The sequence below is a fragment of the Humulus lupulus genome, chromosome 6 (assembly GCF_963169125.1).
Source record: "Humulus lupulus chromosome 6, drHumLupu1.1, whole genome shotgun sequence".
NCBI lineage: Eukaryota > Viridiplantae > Streptophyta > Magnoliopsida > Rosales > Cannabaceae > Humulus > Humulus lupulus.
In genome coordinates, this window is record NC_084798.1 from 30287832 (window position 1) to 30302523 (window position 14692).

Sequence of the window (14692 nt, forward strand, 5' to 3'; positions counted from 1 at the left end):
TCTGCCAACTTAATTAACATCCCGGATGATGTAGGATGGTCGGGGCTGAGAAGATGAGTTCGGCCTGCATCTCAGTCCTTATCCTTTCATTATGCTCGTGCCCACTGAATGTTGTTGGGCTCGATGATCCTTAGGCTATCAAGGTTTCCTCCTTCCTCATTCATTAGGCTCGAGATGGGCCCGGACCTCTCAAGAGGGCCCACAGACCCATTGGTTCATGCCACGTGTAACGGGTGGAAAACAAGGATAACACAACCATTATATTTATTTTATTAAATTAAAATAAGCTAAAAATAAATGGCCCTTATAAGTAAGCCTTACAATTAGACATAAAAATCAGACTCAGACTAAGCACTCACTAATAATATTTCCTCAAATGTAATGCATTCCAAGTCCGTGGAACTCCTTCTCCATTTAATCAAGCTAAATTAAACGTTCATTCTTGTAGAATTTCTATGATTTGATAAGGTCCTTCCCAGTTTGGTCCTAGTACGCCATCTTTTAGATCTTTATTTGCCAATAACACCCTCCTTAATACTAGATCTCCTAACTCGAGCTTCCTTTCCTTAACTTTTGAGTTGAAATACTGAGTTACTTTCTATTGGTAATGCGTGAGCTGGATCTGTGATTCTTCTCAGCGTTCCTCAATGTAGAGTCCAAGAACTTTACTTAGCTAATTATTTAGTAGTATTATAGTATGTATAGTATTATCTTTGTTACTATGGATTTTTGGTTCAGACCGGGTATTATTTGGACACTCATAGTAGTACTTATAGACCTTCTAAGTTTAACCTATAGTTTAAGAATATTAAGTATAACCTAAGGTTTGATTATATGGCTGATATTAAGGATAATATTTGCTATAATATAAGGTTTAGATATCAACCAATAGGATTTTAAGCACATGTTATGAATGGGTAATTAAAGATTAAGTATTTTGGAGGATTAAATTAAATAAGGGTAAAGTTTGAGTGTTATAGGATCAGTCATCATCTTTGAATACGTTGAGGGCTTAGTCAAGGCTGTTTACCCCATTCAAACTTAGCTAAAAATGTGTAATTTCGTGTTTAATTAACCAGCGTGTGCCGATATATCGCAGCTATAAGGGGCGATATATCGCAGCACGTAGATACGGAAAACACGAGACGATGCACGGTCGCCTCGGGCATACTGGCCCAGGCGATATATCGCCTACAGGGGGCGATATATCGCCTCCTCAAACATGTGTTTCAAACATTTTGAATTCTTTTCCTTTCAGCCATTCAAACTCCTTCATAAGTCCAGCATCTTTTGAACGAGTCTTCAGCCTCTGCTGAACGATTATTCAAATTATTTTCACCTAAAAAGCCATTATTTTTATTCAAGTAAAATCAAGATACTTTCATTCCCAAACTCTATAAATAGGACCTAGTACCTAGCCATTATTCACCTTTTGCTCTAAGTTCAGAAGCTGCTAGTGTTAAGTGAGTGTGAGAGTGTAAACACCTGGTTTGGGAAAATCATAAGCTTATCAAACACTTTGGGAAGTGAGGTTCTATACTATCTCAGTTGTGGTGTAGATTGGTCTTTCAAGTCTTTGAGGTAAACCAAAACTCTAGCTCGTTGTTTTATGTTATTTTCTTTCTCATAGCCTTCTATTCAGTTTCCTAACCTCATTCTTATTTTGGTTTGGAAATCTAAGTTCTTGAGCACATAATTTTCGGTAAGCATGTTCTCAAATGGTTTAGTCTTCCCATTCCTTTTCATCTCTTTTCCTTCTTTAGACTCACTCTTGTTCATTATGGTTATTAGGAGTGTTCCAAAGTCCCAACGCTGTCCACATATCCCGGTAACTTTGGTAAGGAAAATAGGCTAGAATCAATATGTTATATGCTTATGTTATCTTATGTTTTATGTTGTTAAATGTGTTATGATATGTATGCATGTATGTTTGTAGGCTTGGGCATATGACCCATATGACTAACAAGACCCTAAATGGGTTATGGGCATATGACCTACTTAGCTAGTAGGACCCCACTAATCCCATGGGCATATGCTTGTTTAGTCTATGGGACCCCAAGTAATAATGGCCATTATAATAAGTGTATGTTATATGTATTATGTTAAGTCTTTATGTTTCTTATGAAATTATGTTTATGATTATGTGTTAGATTTTCCTTGCTGGGCATTAGGCTCATTTCTTTTTGTTTATATGTGCAGGAAAATAGCTATAGTGGCAGGAAAGATTCGTGGATGCTTGGGAGAATGTGTATCGCTGGTGAATGGATTCAAGGAGTCGAGAGTTCGATTTCGTGGATGTAGTCTTTTATTTATGGTTTATGTGTAATTTTTCCACACTTTCTCTGTAACTCCTTTATTTTAAATTATGTTTTGTTTTTAAGACAATAGGATCCCATATCCTTCTTGATATTTTTGTAAGTAACTCTTATTTCTACAAGTTTCCAATAAAGTTATGGTATTTTCGCAAATGTAAGTTTTAAGCAAGGATTTGTATGTATAGTTTCGTTAATGGTCCAAAAGTCTAGAGTAGTGGGTCATTACACTCAATTAGATCTAGAGATGCTTGAAGTAGGTCATTGTAATGCCCTACTAATCAGGACTGTTACAATATGTACTTTAAATGGTTCTTAACTCGCTAAACGAGTAATTTGGACTGAAATCGTGTAATTAAAAATAACCCAAGGATTAGGTATTAAAAATTTCACGCACAGGATCCCGAAATGGTTTATAAACTGACACATGAACAACATAAACACCAAAAGCTGGCCTAGGCGGCAAAATTCTGGGTTTAACCCGAGTTCCAGCAAGTAGTCTCAACCGTGGTAGTTGAGCAGGCCGCATATGTACACTTCGCCGCTGAAGCTCTCCAACTCAGAGCTGGTCCAGCAATTCCTTGCCCTTACCTGCACTACAGAGCACCCATAAGCCGAGGCCCAACAAGAAAACCTCACAAGGCATAACAATATTCATATATCCAAAAGCACTAAGCACATGCTTCAAAATTAACCAATACATTTAAATTTTGTAAACATGTTCCATAGTTTACAAAGACATTCATATAATCAATTACATGGCTCAGGAAGACAGTCTTACCGAATGGACCTATCGAGGTAAATGCATACACAAGCATTCCACGCACGGTTCATGGCAGAAAAGTGGGAACTGCACCCTCCAAACTAAACCCACCTTCACAGCCTGCAATCCACACGCTTTGCCAGTTAGCCCTATGCTCAATGCGATGGCTGTCTGACCCCACGTTCAACACGTTGGTCGGAAATCAGTTATATCATACATTCACCGATAACTCAAGGCTAATGGGCATATCGAATTTAATGTAAACAAGCAGCCATAGAGCTAGCCAAGTGTACCTCGCTTTAACATCCCAAATTTCCTAATAAGGCTTAAGGCCTTGATTAGGGGGCAGGATGGAAAATTATGAAATTTCAGAATTATGTGATATTTATGTGCATCATTATGTGACCTTTGGGACCTCATGCGTAACAATGAGGCTTTCCCAGAGGAATGCTCCTCAGTCAGGACTGGATCCTTGGTCTTAGCCCTCTTGGCCCACTTTGAGGACTCCGCGGCGACCGAGTCTGCTTTCCTCTTATCTGTCCCTCCTCCTTCAGAAGGCTCTTGCTCCAAGTTAATAACATGGAGAGGAGCAGGTTGGGGTGGGATCATTTCAACATGCGCCATCGGGACGGAACCTACAGCTGGACCCCTCTCGGAAGCCTCCAGGACTGGCTCTGAATCCCCGAGGATCAGCTCCATGATCTTCTTCTTGGTCGGGCCCTTGGTGGCCCTCTTTGCCGAAGCCTTGGCTGCAGCCGCCTTGGCCTCAATCATCTCCTTCATCTTGGCCACATGATTGGACATCTTCGGATCACCTGAGATAGACAGAAAAAGAAAAACTGATCAGTAAAGTAAATGAATGGGGGTAACGGTCAAAAATAAAAGGAACATTTAAGCCTAAAGTCCTCTGGGACGAACCCTCATCTATGGAATGGGCACGACTCAACTCTCCTAAGGCAAAACAATGAATTCAGTCCCCCATGTCATCCGGGTCCAAAAAGCTACCGTATTGGAGAAACCAGGATGAATGCATGAGGGTTAGCATGTCTATGTCAATGGGGTAAGGAAGCCCCACGTTGCTAACAGTCTCGGTCAAATAATCCCAGTATTGATGTCTATTCCTAACTAAGCCCTCAAAATGAGGGGCATAAGTTAAAATCAGAGACGATTTACCTTGCCCCAAAATGCTAGCCCCGGAGCTTTAGTGTTAGGCTACCTCCCCTCGAGAAGGGCATCCAGTTCTTCGGACTCGACCCTCCCCGCCTAACGGGCCTGCTCTTTCTTCGCCTTCTCCGCATCCACCTTGGCCGTGACCTCCACTGCCTCAATGTGGATGATGGGCAACTCCTCCCTCAGGGCGGGATCCCTCTTGTACTGCAGCGCCCGAAAGCTAGGGGCATCTATCAACTGGTTCTCCGCAATCAACCTGACCAGTCGAAGGTTCTCCGTAGTTACGAAGCCCCCCACGTCCAGCTCCTCGGCACTCAGAGTGGCATAGAATTTTTTTCGCTCCAAGATCGATTCGCTGAGCCATGTCTGAGCATATGGACCTGTGTTTCCAGGATTGTGAATGGCCAATAAAAAAAACTAAAGGCTGGATAGAAAGTGAAGAAGAATGACTTACCCACAAGCTGGAAGTCTAGCACCAAAGTGGGGTTCTTCTCTAGAAGGAACCTGGATGTCATGAACCAATAATACCTGACATCGGGGGAGGGGGGTGCTTTCATGTGCTGAATGGAGCTGGATTGATGTCGGAGGCTTTCAGTCTATAAAACTCGTCCTACGTCTTGTCTTTGGAGTTCAATTGCGGCTCCAGCTTGTAAAAATACAACACTTCTGTGGGAGTGGGCACCGAGATCTCCTTCGACGCGCAAAATATGCGCCATCCCGCGAGAAGTTTGTACGCCTGGGGGAGAAGTTGGAAGGGCGCGATCCCCACAAACTTGAGGAACTGTGCGAATAGTTATGGAGCGGGAGAGTAGCTCCCGCACTAATATGGCCTATGCTCCAGGCCCTGAACATGCCCACGCCAGTATAGGCCTTCTCCTCCTTCCGGGCTAGTCGGTTGTAGAAAAGTCCCGGAGTCGACTCCACTCTGAGGGATTTCTCTAGCTGGTGTAACATCTGGTAATTTCAGAACTCATTCTTCTCCCCGTTCATTTCCCATGTGTTGCCAGTGGGAATTTTGGTCCCCTCTAGGACTACAGGCCCCTCCTAGACAACGTCCTTCGCGGATAAAGTCACGACGCGACTCATGATTAGGGACCTGGAAGCGACAAGAAAATGAGAACCAAGCAGTTAGCACCAAAACCGAAGAAAACTGGTTGAGGTACAGGGGTTCTCCTAAAACTTCTTGGAGAGGTCCCCTCCGGACCCAGATTCGGGACCAATAGAGATCCTAGGATCTTAAGTCAGGAACTAGAAGTCAAAGGTTTTTCTGACTCGCCCCAAACAGTCTTGAGGCGTCCGAATTGATCCGGGACAACTAGACTAATATGAGTTATCACCTAGAAAATCTACGGTTCATTTGTACCACTATCCTACCTAGAACCACCCTACACGATGGTCACGACCCTGACAGTTATATGGTCACAGAAATAGCGTGACAATAAAAACAACTAAAAAGATGTAAAAATGACTGAAAAACTTATGGTGAGGTATTGGATTTGAAATTTGTAGAATCTCAGGCGACAACGTTGGCATAATCTCGGTCTTGAACCAGAGAAGATGATGTAGCAGTTCGTTGGCACTCCCAGATGTGTGAACCAGGACAAGATTATCTGTTGATTGAACAGAAAGAGTTTTCGTCAGAAATAAGTGGACACGAAGGTGTATCAGTTGCCAGAGAATCTCGTCGGCATTGTTGGACATATGAAGCTTTCTTTGCTCTCTAGTTTGAATATATGGGATGAGTAAAGTTTGGAAATGATCATGTTGAGGTATTTATAAGGTAAAAATCTACTATTTGATCCAACGGTCCACAATGGGGATCCTAGGGTTATCCCCATCCGACGATCCCAAATGATGCAGGGGCATTAATTGGCCTAATCGAATACTAAATCGTGGACTTGTCAATCCACGATCCGCATCTACCTCATCCAACGATCCATGTTAAAGATCTCAGAACTACCCCCATCCAACTGTTCCGGATAGTTCAGATGCATTAATTAGCCCACTCGAGTACCCAATAAACCTTTTTTCGTACAGACGAGATGTTTCGACAATTGCACCGACACCCATCAGTCACCTAGGCAATCAAAAGATTCTTTCCAGATCTTTAGGGTGCGAGTGGTGCAGACGCACCATCAACCTGGAGACACGTGTCTGGGATGTTGGGAATTTGAAAGGATGGGGATCACCCAAATGACCCCCAAGTTAATGAACCCGACTCCTAGTAAACGAACCGAGATATTTGAGATTGATCCGGGAAAGTGAGGCAAGTCTCCACCATGTGAACACGGATGAAGGCTTGGAAGGTAAATGTTATCCCTGTTTTCCACCCGTGACACATGGCATGACCCAATGGGCTCATGGTCCCTCTTAAGTGGTCCTGGCCCATCCTGAACATGGTGAATGGGGAAGGAGGAAACCCCAGATAGCTCAAGCACCATCGAACCCAACAAAATTCAATGGACGCGAGTCCTAAGATGCAGGCCCGACTCACCTTCCCAGACCCGACCAACCTACATCCTTTGGAATGCCAATTGAGGTGGCAGACTAACTAGTCAATGGAGACATACCTTATCAAGGATTCAGGGGAGATACTCAGTGTCACGATGTCCATCTTGGAAAATGAACCCGAGTCTTGGTGAACGAACTAGGACTCCGGTAAATGAACCAGGACATTAGTAAACGAACTCGGACCAGACGTCCGGATAGGGCAAGCCTAGCTTTCCCCGATGTTGACCTGTCCCCATGAAATCCGACATTTGGTCTCCTCAACTAACCTGCAGAAGAGGGTACGCATGTAACGTACACTGTTCCTAGGAAACAATACTGCCACTACTCTAACAAATCATGTCCCCAGGATCCCCTTAGAAACCCACGCGGACCAGTCCGTGCTAACGGACAATGGGTAGCTGTAAGGCTTGGCCATGCCTAAGCCGGTCCACTGGGCCGAGATTAACTACCTTTTATTATGTGATATTCTTTGTATTATGGTTCCATTAGCAAGCAAACTATAATTACATCCATATTGGGCCGGATTAGTCTGACCCAATATGCTTGACTACCTATAAATAGGGCCAGTTGTGCACTGTAGCAGGAATCCCATAATTTCTCTTGTAAGCAAAAGCTCTGCAAAAAACTTGTAGAAAACTCTCTAAAGCTTAATAATATTGGCTTGTGGACTAAGACTCATTAACGCCCCAACCACGTAAAAACTGTGATTGTTCATCTCTAATTCTTTTTTTTTTTCCAGCTCTTCTTAATATATTTCTAGTTTCCAAAAAACTCGGTAAACAACTGCATTCTACCATTAGTATTTTGTCGCTCTAAGGTATTTATAATACTGTAGATTTTAAAGTTATAATTCAGTATTAATTTAATTAAGAATATATTTTAAGGTGAACTTTATTATATATATTTCCAATTATAATTAATGGTGTAAAATTGTAGATGTGTCAAAAGAATCACTTTTATGAAAGAAATATAATCAATATTATGAAAAGATTATATTTAGATGAATGAAACTTGTGCCTTCCATAATTTTTTTTTTTAATTTAATATATGGATACCACAAACCCATTTATTAATGTAGCTCCTTAGGAATTTATTAGGCGATATCACTGTCTTAAATACTATCACCAATCATCTCTTCTCAACTATGCACATCATACGCATGACCAATTAAAATAGAAAAAAGTAAAACCCTAAATCCCAAAAAATGAGAAAGAGAATAGAAGAGATAGTCGATGTGTCACTTTTAATAATTATTTAATTTTTTTTATTGATAAATGACTTAATACTAAATGATAAGAATAATGAAGTACAATAATCATAATACAAAGTTGATATTTTTCCGATCAAGTAACTACCTTCTTTGTTATTTAAGTGAGATTGTTGAGTTGAATATTAATGTTTTCAAGAATCCTTTCCCATCAGGGTGGTGTGTCTCCACAAGAATGACTTTCTAGTTCTATAAATTAACTCTCTATGAACATTCTTTTTATATATTTTCTTTTGCCATTTTCTATTTATTTATTTTATAGGGGAAACCCATCTTTTATTTTAATTTATATATATTTTTAAATATTTTATATTTTAAAAATATTATATATTGATTAGATACATAGGGTTAATGCATTGAAATTATAAAGTTCGAAATGAAGTTAATGTTTTTGTTCAAGGGAAAAAGAAAGGCCATTTAGCATTTTTCTTAAAATTGGAATTCTATTATCCAAACATAAAATAAAATAAAAAAGACAGAGAAGGGAATACTGAGATAGTTTCCTTCACAACCCCCAACAATGGCGGCGGTTGCCACAAACCGGCCCCAAACTCTGCCGGAGCCCACTTTGAAGCTTGATTGCATTCCTCAGATAGACATTAGCTCCCTCTCCCAGACGGAGCTTCACGCCCTCTCCCTCTGCTCCTCCTCCGCCTTCGACCTCCACTGTACCGACGACATCGTCGTCCCCAAAATTGACCGTGCCACCTTCAATGAAAGCGCTGGTTCTCGTCGCCAGACTTACTCTCGTCCTCGCCGCTCACAGTCTTCTTCGTCGTCGTCCTCCGTTCGCACCGTTGCTTCCGCCGCCACCGGTCATCGTCGTCGAGTTGCTGGACTTCTCCCGACTCCGAAAGTCTCGCATATCCTCGCTGATGATCCCGAACGCTACGAGAACCGTTCGATCATCGATCACCTCAAGCGTTTCATCTCGCAAGACCCTAAATTCAACTTTGTTGAGTTCTCTCAGCCTTCGTCGCAAATGGAAATGGGGTTTAATTACGAGGGAGGGCGAGGAGTTGCGGAGTTAGATGGGGGAAGGGATCAAATGTCATTGACGAGTTATGGCGGAGAGAGGAAGAGAAAGAGAGGGAGGAAGCCGAAATTGTTGAAGGTCCAACTTGAAATGCAAAATGTGGAGCCTGAGAGTTATCGAGGTCTGGAGATGGTGAACAGGAATGGCGTTGCGGTCGACTTTTCGGCTTTGGGAAATGCCGATGATCCATACGGAGAGGAGTTCAGAAGGAGAACAGTGGGTTTGGAGAGTGAGGAAGCGCTTCTAGGGTTTCTCAGAGAGTTGGATGGGCAATGGGGTAGTAGAAGGAAGAAGAGGAAGATTGTGGATGCGAGTGAGTTTGGTGATGCCTTACCCATTGGTTGGAAACTTCTGCTGGGCCTCAAAAGGAAAGAGGGTCGTGCCTGGATTTATTGCAGGAGATACATAAGGTGTATATCTTTCTTTTTCGTTTATTTTCATCTCAAATTTATCATTTTGAAAACGAGAACCTGAAACTTATAACTTTGAACGTTATGCTTAAGAATACAAGAATGTTGAGTTACAAATTTTACCTATGTTTGATGGTAGTATTGCCCACTTTAAATAAAGGGATCACATTGTGTTGGCTTCCCATTGGTTGGAAACTTCTCTTACTGTGTTGAAGCTGTTACCCAAACTTGACTAACATAAGTAATTAATGAAGTTAATAAATTTTCTTTTTCATCTCATGTAACTATTAAGTGTTTATATGTGCTATTTCTCGCCCCATTTGATGTCCACTGGCCTTACTTGTTACTTTTGGCACTTTCATGCTCCTCAGCCCTAATGGACAACAATTTATAAGCTGCAAGGATGTTTCTTCATACTTGCAATCTGTTGGTTGTCGCAATACCCCGCATCTATTGAATGGTCACAAAAATGAAAATAATCAGGAATACAGGCAGATTACTGAAAATGTAAGTACATAAATGTGGTGCTGTTTGGGTTGTTTGGTTTCTTCAACGAGGTTTATTGGATATGCTGCAGCATGCAGGTTTGATCTTTAAGGAAGGAGAGCAAAGACAAGACCTAAATTCAAGTTCTGCTGCACCCACTTCTACTTCTTATGAGCAAGAGAAGGAAGTTGCTTTATTCGGGATGGAGAATCTTGCAGAGGTTCAGATACATGACCTCTTTGAATGTCACAAGTGCAGTATGACATTTGATCAGAAGGATGCATATTTGCAGCACCTTTTGTCCTTTCACCAAAGGACTACTAGGAGGTATAGGCTTGGTTCATCTGTTGGGGATGGAGTGATAATCAAAGATGGAAAATATGAATGCCAGTTCTGTCATAAAGTGTTTCTGGAACGTCGACGCTACAATGGCCATGTGGGGATACATGTAAGGAATTACGTGAGGAAGGTTGAAGATGTGCCGGGTTCAACTGAACAGCAGAAAATTGAATCTCCAACCACAGAGGATTTGCCCGCAAAGATCTCTAAAATGGATGCTTTAATTGAAATTGCTCAGAGTTCAATACTAAAAACTTCTGCGAGACTTGGTGATGGATCAAAAGGTGGCTCTGCTCCTGATATATCTCTTGCAATTTTCAGTTCGGAATTTCCCGATTTTAATCCTGATCATGATATGAACACGGATTCTCCTCATAGTGAACATGATCTTGATGATTGCATGATCGACCAGGAACATATGGATCTTCAAGATAATGAGCATGTGGTCACTGATGGAACTACAGAGAAAACTGATGGTGCTTGTGAAATTGTGGATGTTAAGATGGATTCAATACTGGATAATTCAACTCTTCTTGCTACTAGAAAGATAGAAAATAATGCACTTGAATGTTTTGTGAAGGAAGATAGTTCAGTATTTATCTCTGATAGAGTAGAAAAGCCTGCTATTGAGCTGGAAGGAGTTACTGAATGTGATAGGCTTACCCCGGTGAGTTCACAAAGTATTTGCAATGTTGAGAATGCAGCAAAAATGGATAATGACGGCACCTTAGGCTTAGAGCACCTGAAGCCTGTTCAAGTAAATGCTTCCACAAATAACGCACTAGAAATCGACATCGAAATTAATATGGATGGTCCAACTAATAACATTGCAGTAGAGTCTATACAACAATGTTCCGAAGGAACAGAACTCCACTTTGAGGTTTCTGAGTGTTCAATGTCCATGCTGCAACCATTACCTTGTTTTTCCTCATTGAAGGAAACTTCTGATAAGGTACAAAGATATAAAAGTCATACCGGTAGTATTTTGTTTCATATTACAGCAGTAATGCCTGGGGAAGTGTTACACATGGAAAAATGCCTCTCATCTCTATATGCATTCTTTTCCCTTCTGTTTATATATTTATTTATTTTTCGATGGCTACCTTTTTTCATAAAATTATTCTTCTCTCTTGATAGTGTTAGCACTTTCTATTGCATTTCTGTTGGTTGACAGGAGGAATTTTTTTTTTCCATGTTGCACAGAGACAAGCAAGTGAAATGGGGTTTGAAGAGCTGAGGCTGGAAGAAATAGAACCTTTGCAGTACAGTTTTGTGGGTGGCCAAGATTCTTCCTTGCAGGAGGTGCCAATAGATTTGGAAGGTGCTGTTGAGATGGAAGGTGCGTTTGGTTCCTCTGTCCATTTTGAATCCGGGGAAGTGATGTTAAACATGACTGGAACTCGAAGAGATCAGCTTACTGCATGTGTATGGTGTGGGGTAGAATTTAACCATAATACTGTTGATTCTGAAATGCAATCAGATTCTGTTGGATTTATTTGTCCAACATGCAAAGTAAGGATATCAGGGGAATTCAATGAATTGGATAATGGATCACCTGTTAATCATCACCCGCTTTAAGAAAAGGTACCTCTTTAATTTTCAACCCAGGTTTATTTTCTTTAATGTTTGGTCGTATCTAGGTGTTGCTGATTGAGATGTTCTATTGTTATGTTCTAAATGGTAAAAACTATTAAAGAATTAGCTATCTGCATTTTTTGTTTGTTTGCAGAAATAAATTATTTTGGTTTCCTACTGTAGTTTTAGGATGCATAAAGTCTATATCTTATTACTTTTTTTTGCTACCAGGACAGGTGGGGGTAGGAATGGTAGAAAAGCTCTATTGGGGAAAGCACTGCCGGGCCGGTTTTCCTAGCATTAATTTACCTGTTGTAACACAAGCCAAGCCCTAATTAGCATTTTTGTTTCTTTGTTTCATCTCTTAGTATTTATCACGTCTAATGAAATATTAATATGGTAAATGAAAAACTTTAGAAAGATCAAACTTGATTTAATACCAAATTATGTGAGCTTCAGTTTCTTGATAAATCTTTATATGTTGTCTTCTTATTCCGGAGGATGCCTTGTCCTCTGATTTTTTGGTGGATCAGATTCATGATCATTAGTACTTTATTTTTATTTTGATTATTTTATTTTTTGTATTAAAAAGGCATCCAAGACTTCAATCCTGTAAATAATCTTTCTAAATATGGTCATACATGTTTCTTTGGTCTAAATCTTTAATAGTTGTCTTCTTGTTCTGGAGGAGGGCTTGTCCTCTGATTGTTTTGGTGGATCACGCTCATGATCATTAGTACTTGTTTCTTTTTCTCTTTTTTCAATTTAGTACAGGGGAGTAAATTACAATTTCCCAATGCAATCAGGCAATGGAGGCTGTTAATGTTTGAGAAGTGTGCTAATTCATTGTTACAAATAAGAGAATCATTGTCATAATTCATAATCAATATATGATAATAGGAAAATATACAATGACTAGGGAACAAGATTCCCCCATATAGATTACAGAAATAGAAATCCAATCCCTTGACATATCTGAAACAGCATATCCTAAATCCTTTTGTATCAAAAAGCCATCCAATACTGCAAATCCTGTAAATAATAAAAAATCTTCTTAAACACATTAAAGATTGTCTTGTTTCTTTCTAATGATATTGTCCAACAGATGGTCATACATACTGAGTTCCTTCTTTCAAGTTTCTTTGGTCTACCGTTTCTGCGAAGGTCCCAGGTCCACTTGAGGTAGATTCCAATGATACACTCCTTGAATATTCAATAAAACCAGCAACCTGTACCAAACTCTTGTAGGAAATGGACAATTTACAAACAAGTAATCCTTTGACTTGTTTGATTTTACATACCCACTTGGAGACATAACTCTGCCGAACTTCATGAGTGTTTAATCTTTTCAAAGAAAGCAACAAAATAGAAAACTCTACTCTTGGAGGAGCATATGCTATTTAGTAGATAGGCAAATATGGTTGAAAACTCTGAACCATTACATCAAAGAAATGGAGCTCGGGTCGAAGCTGTTAATTTGCTTTTAATACTACAAATTCAAATAGTAAAGGTCTATACAAACACAAAATAAGATTCAAATTATTTTTATCATTACAGATACTGTTGAGGTCGATTTTGTATGTTATGCATTATTTCGTTCTTTTTATTTTATGACAAAAAATGTACTCTCTTTTTTGTCTTGTTAAATGGTTAAAATTTCAGATGTTTATACAGCTGCTAAGCTTGAAAGTACAATGATTTTCTTATGAAATTAAGCTACTTTGTGTTTAATTTTAGCTAGTTCTTAAGTCAGATCTAGTTGAAGTGTAGCTTACTATTTTTTTGATTTGTTACTACTTTCTACTTGCTACTGACATTTCCTCATCTCATTTTTTGCTGTTGCAGTGTATTTTCTTTGGAGGAATGATATTATGGGTTCGTTATAAGAAATGGTTTAGGTTTTCACTACGCATTTGATTGATCCTACGGTGTCTAGGTTTGATAAGTAGTTGTATTTTGCCTGTCGACGATTACAACTCTAACTTGATCCTTATTTTTTTGACAATTTTCCATAGCTTTGTTAATTGAGCTTGATTTAGTTAGTCTCAAATGATATGCAGTGTATATTTCCTAATAATATGTGATGAAAACAAAGATTCATAAATGGCGTATTTGTTTGGTCTTATTTTATTTTGTTCCTTCAATAATAACAGCAAAAGATAATAAGGTCGGATAGAGCTAACTTTCTGGACTTTGACAAGGTAATATTACGCTTTGTGTCTTTGTAAAGGTGCCACAATATGAATATATCAATTACAATTTGGGTTAATATTGTTAAGAATATAGTAGTTATTCCGTTTGTTAAAGACATCTTTCTCTCTAATTTGGTATTAGGTTAAAACTTGTTCATGATGAAGAATTAATTGGCTGCCATTAAGGGAAAATACTAGTTTGTCGAATACTTGATTGGCCGTTATGTTTTGTTAAATGACAATTTAGATTCTGCATTCTGCAAAATGGAACAAAATAGTATCTTAGATTCAATTTTTATAAAAATATTTTTCAATATGACCAAAATATCTCTAAATTTTATTAATTAATGAATTAATTAAGTAATTCAAAATTAAAATTAAAGAAAATTTTTGTATAAATTGATTTTAAAATAAAAGTGATTAAAAAAAAAGTAAATACCATCTTGGACTCTGTGTTTTGTAAAAGTTACCGATCGGACTCGTGGTTTGTTAAATGTCAATTTGGGCCTTGTGTTTGGCAAAATGAAATAAAATCTTAATTTTGATTAAACTATTTTTGAATATGATCAAAATACCCTTAAAACAAACCAATTAATCATTACAAAATATATAAATTAAGGGCAATTCTTTA

At 39.2% G+C, this 14692-nt stretch overlaps 1 protein-coding gene across 3 annotated transcripts; it reads left to right on the forward strand.

Annotated features, from left to right (window-relative positions):
• The first annotated feature begins 8445 nt into the window (after positions 1–8445).
• Positions 8446–13980, forward strand: LOC133781989 (uncharacterized). Of its 3 annotated transcripts, none has more exons than XM_062221116.1 (5): positions 8446–9469; positions 9841–9976; positions 10047–11246; positions 11498–11878; positions 13715–13980. In XM_062221116.1, exons 1-4 carry the CDS (start codon positions 8544–8546, stop codon positions 11870–11872), a joined length of 2637 nt encoding a protein of 878 aa, XP_062077100.1. In that variant the 5' UTR covers positions 8446–8543; the 3' UTR covers positions 11873–11878; positions 13715–13980. The 3 variants fall into 3 exon arrangements, with proteins under 3 accessions (XP_062077100.1, XP_062077099.1, XP_062077098.1); XM_062221115.1 differs by lacking the exon at positions 13715–13980 and adding an exon at positions 12106–12528; XM_062221114.1 differs by lacking the exon at positions 13715–13980 and adding an exon at positions 12101–12528 and having other exon boundaries at positions 8447–9469.
• Positions 13981–14692: the final 712 nt, after the last annotated feature.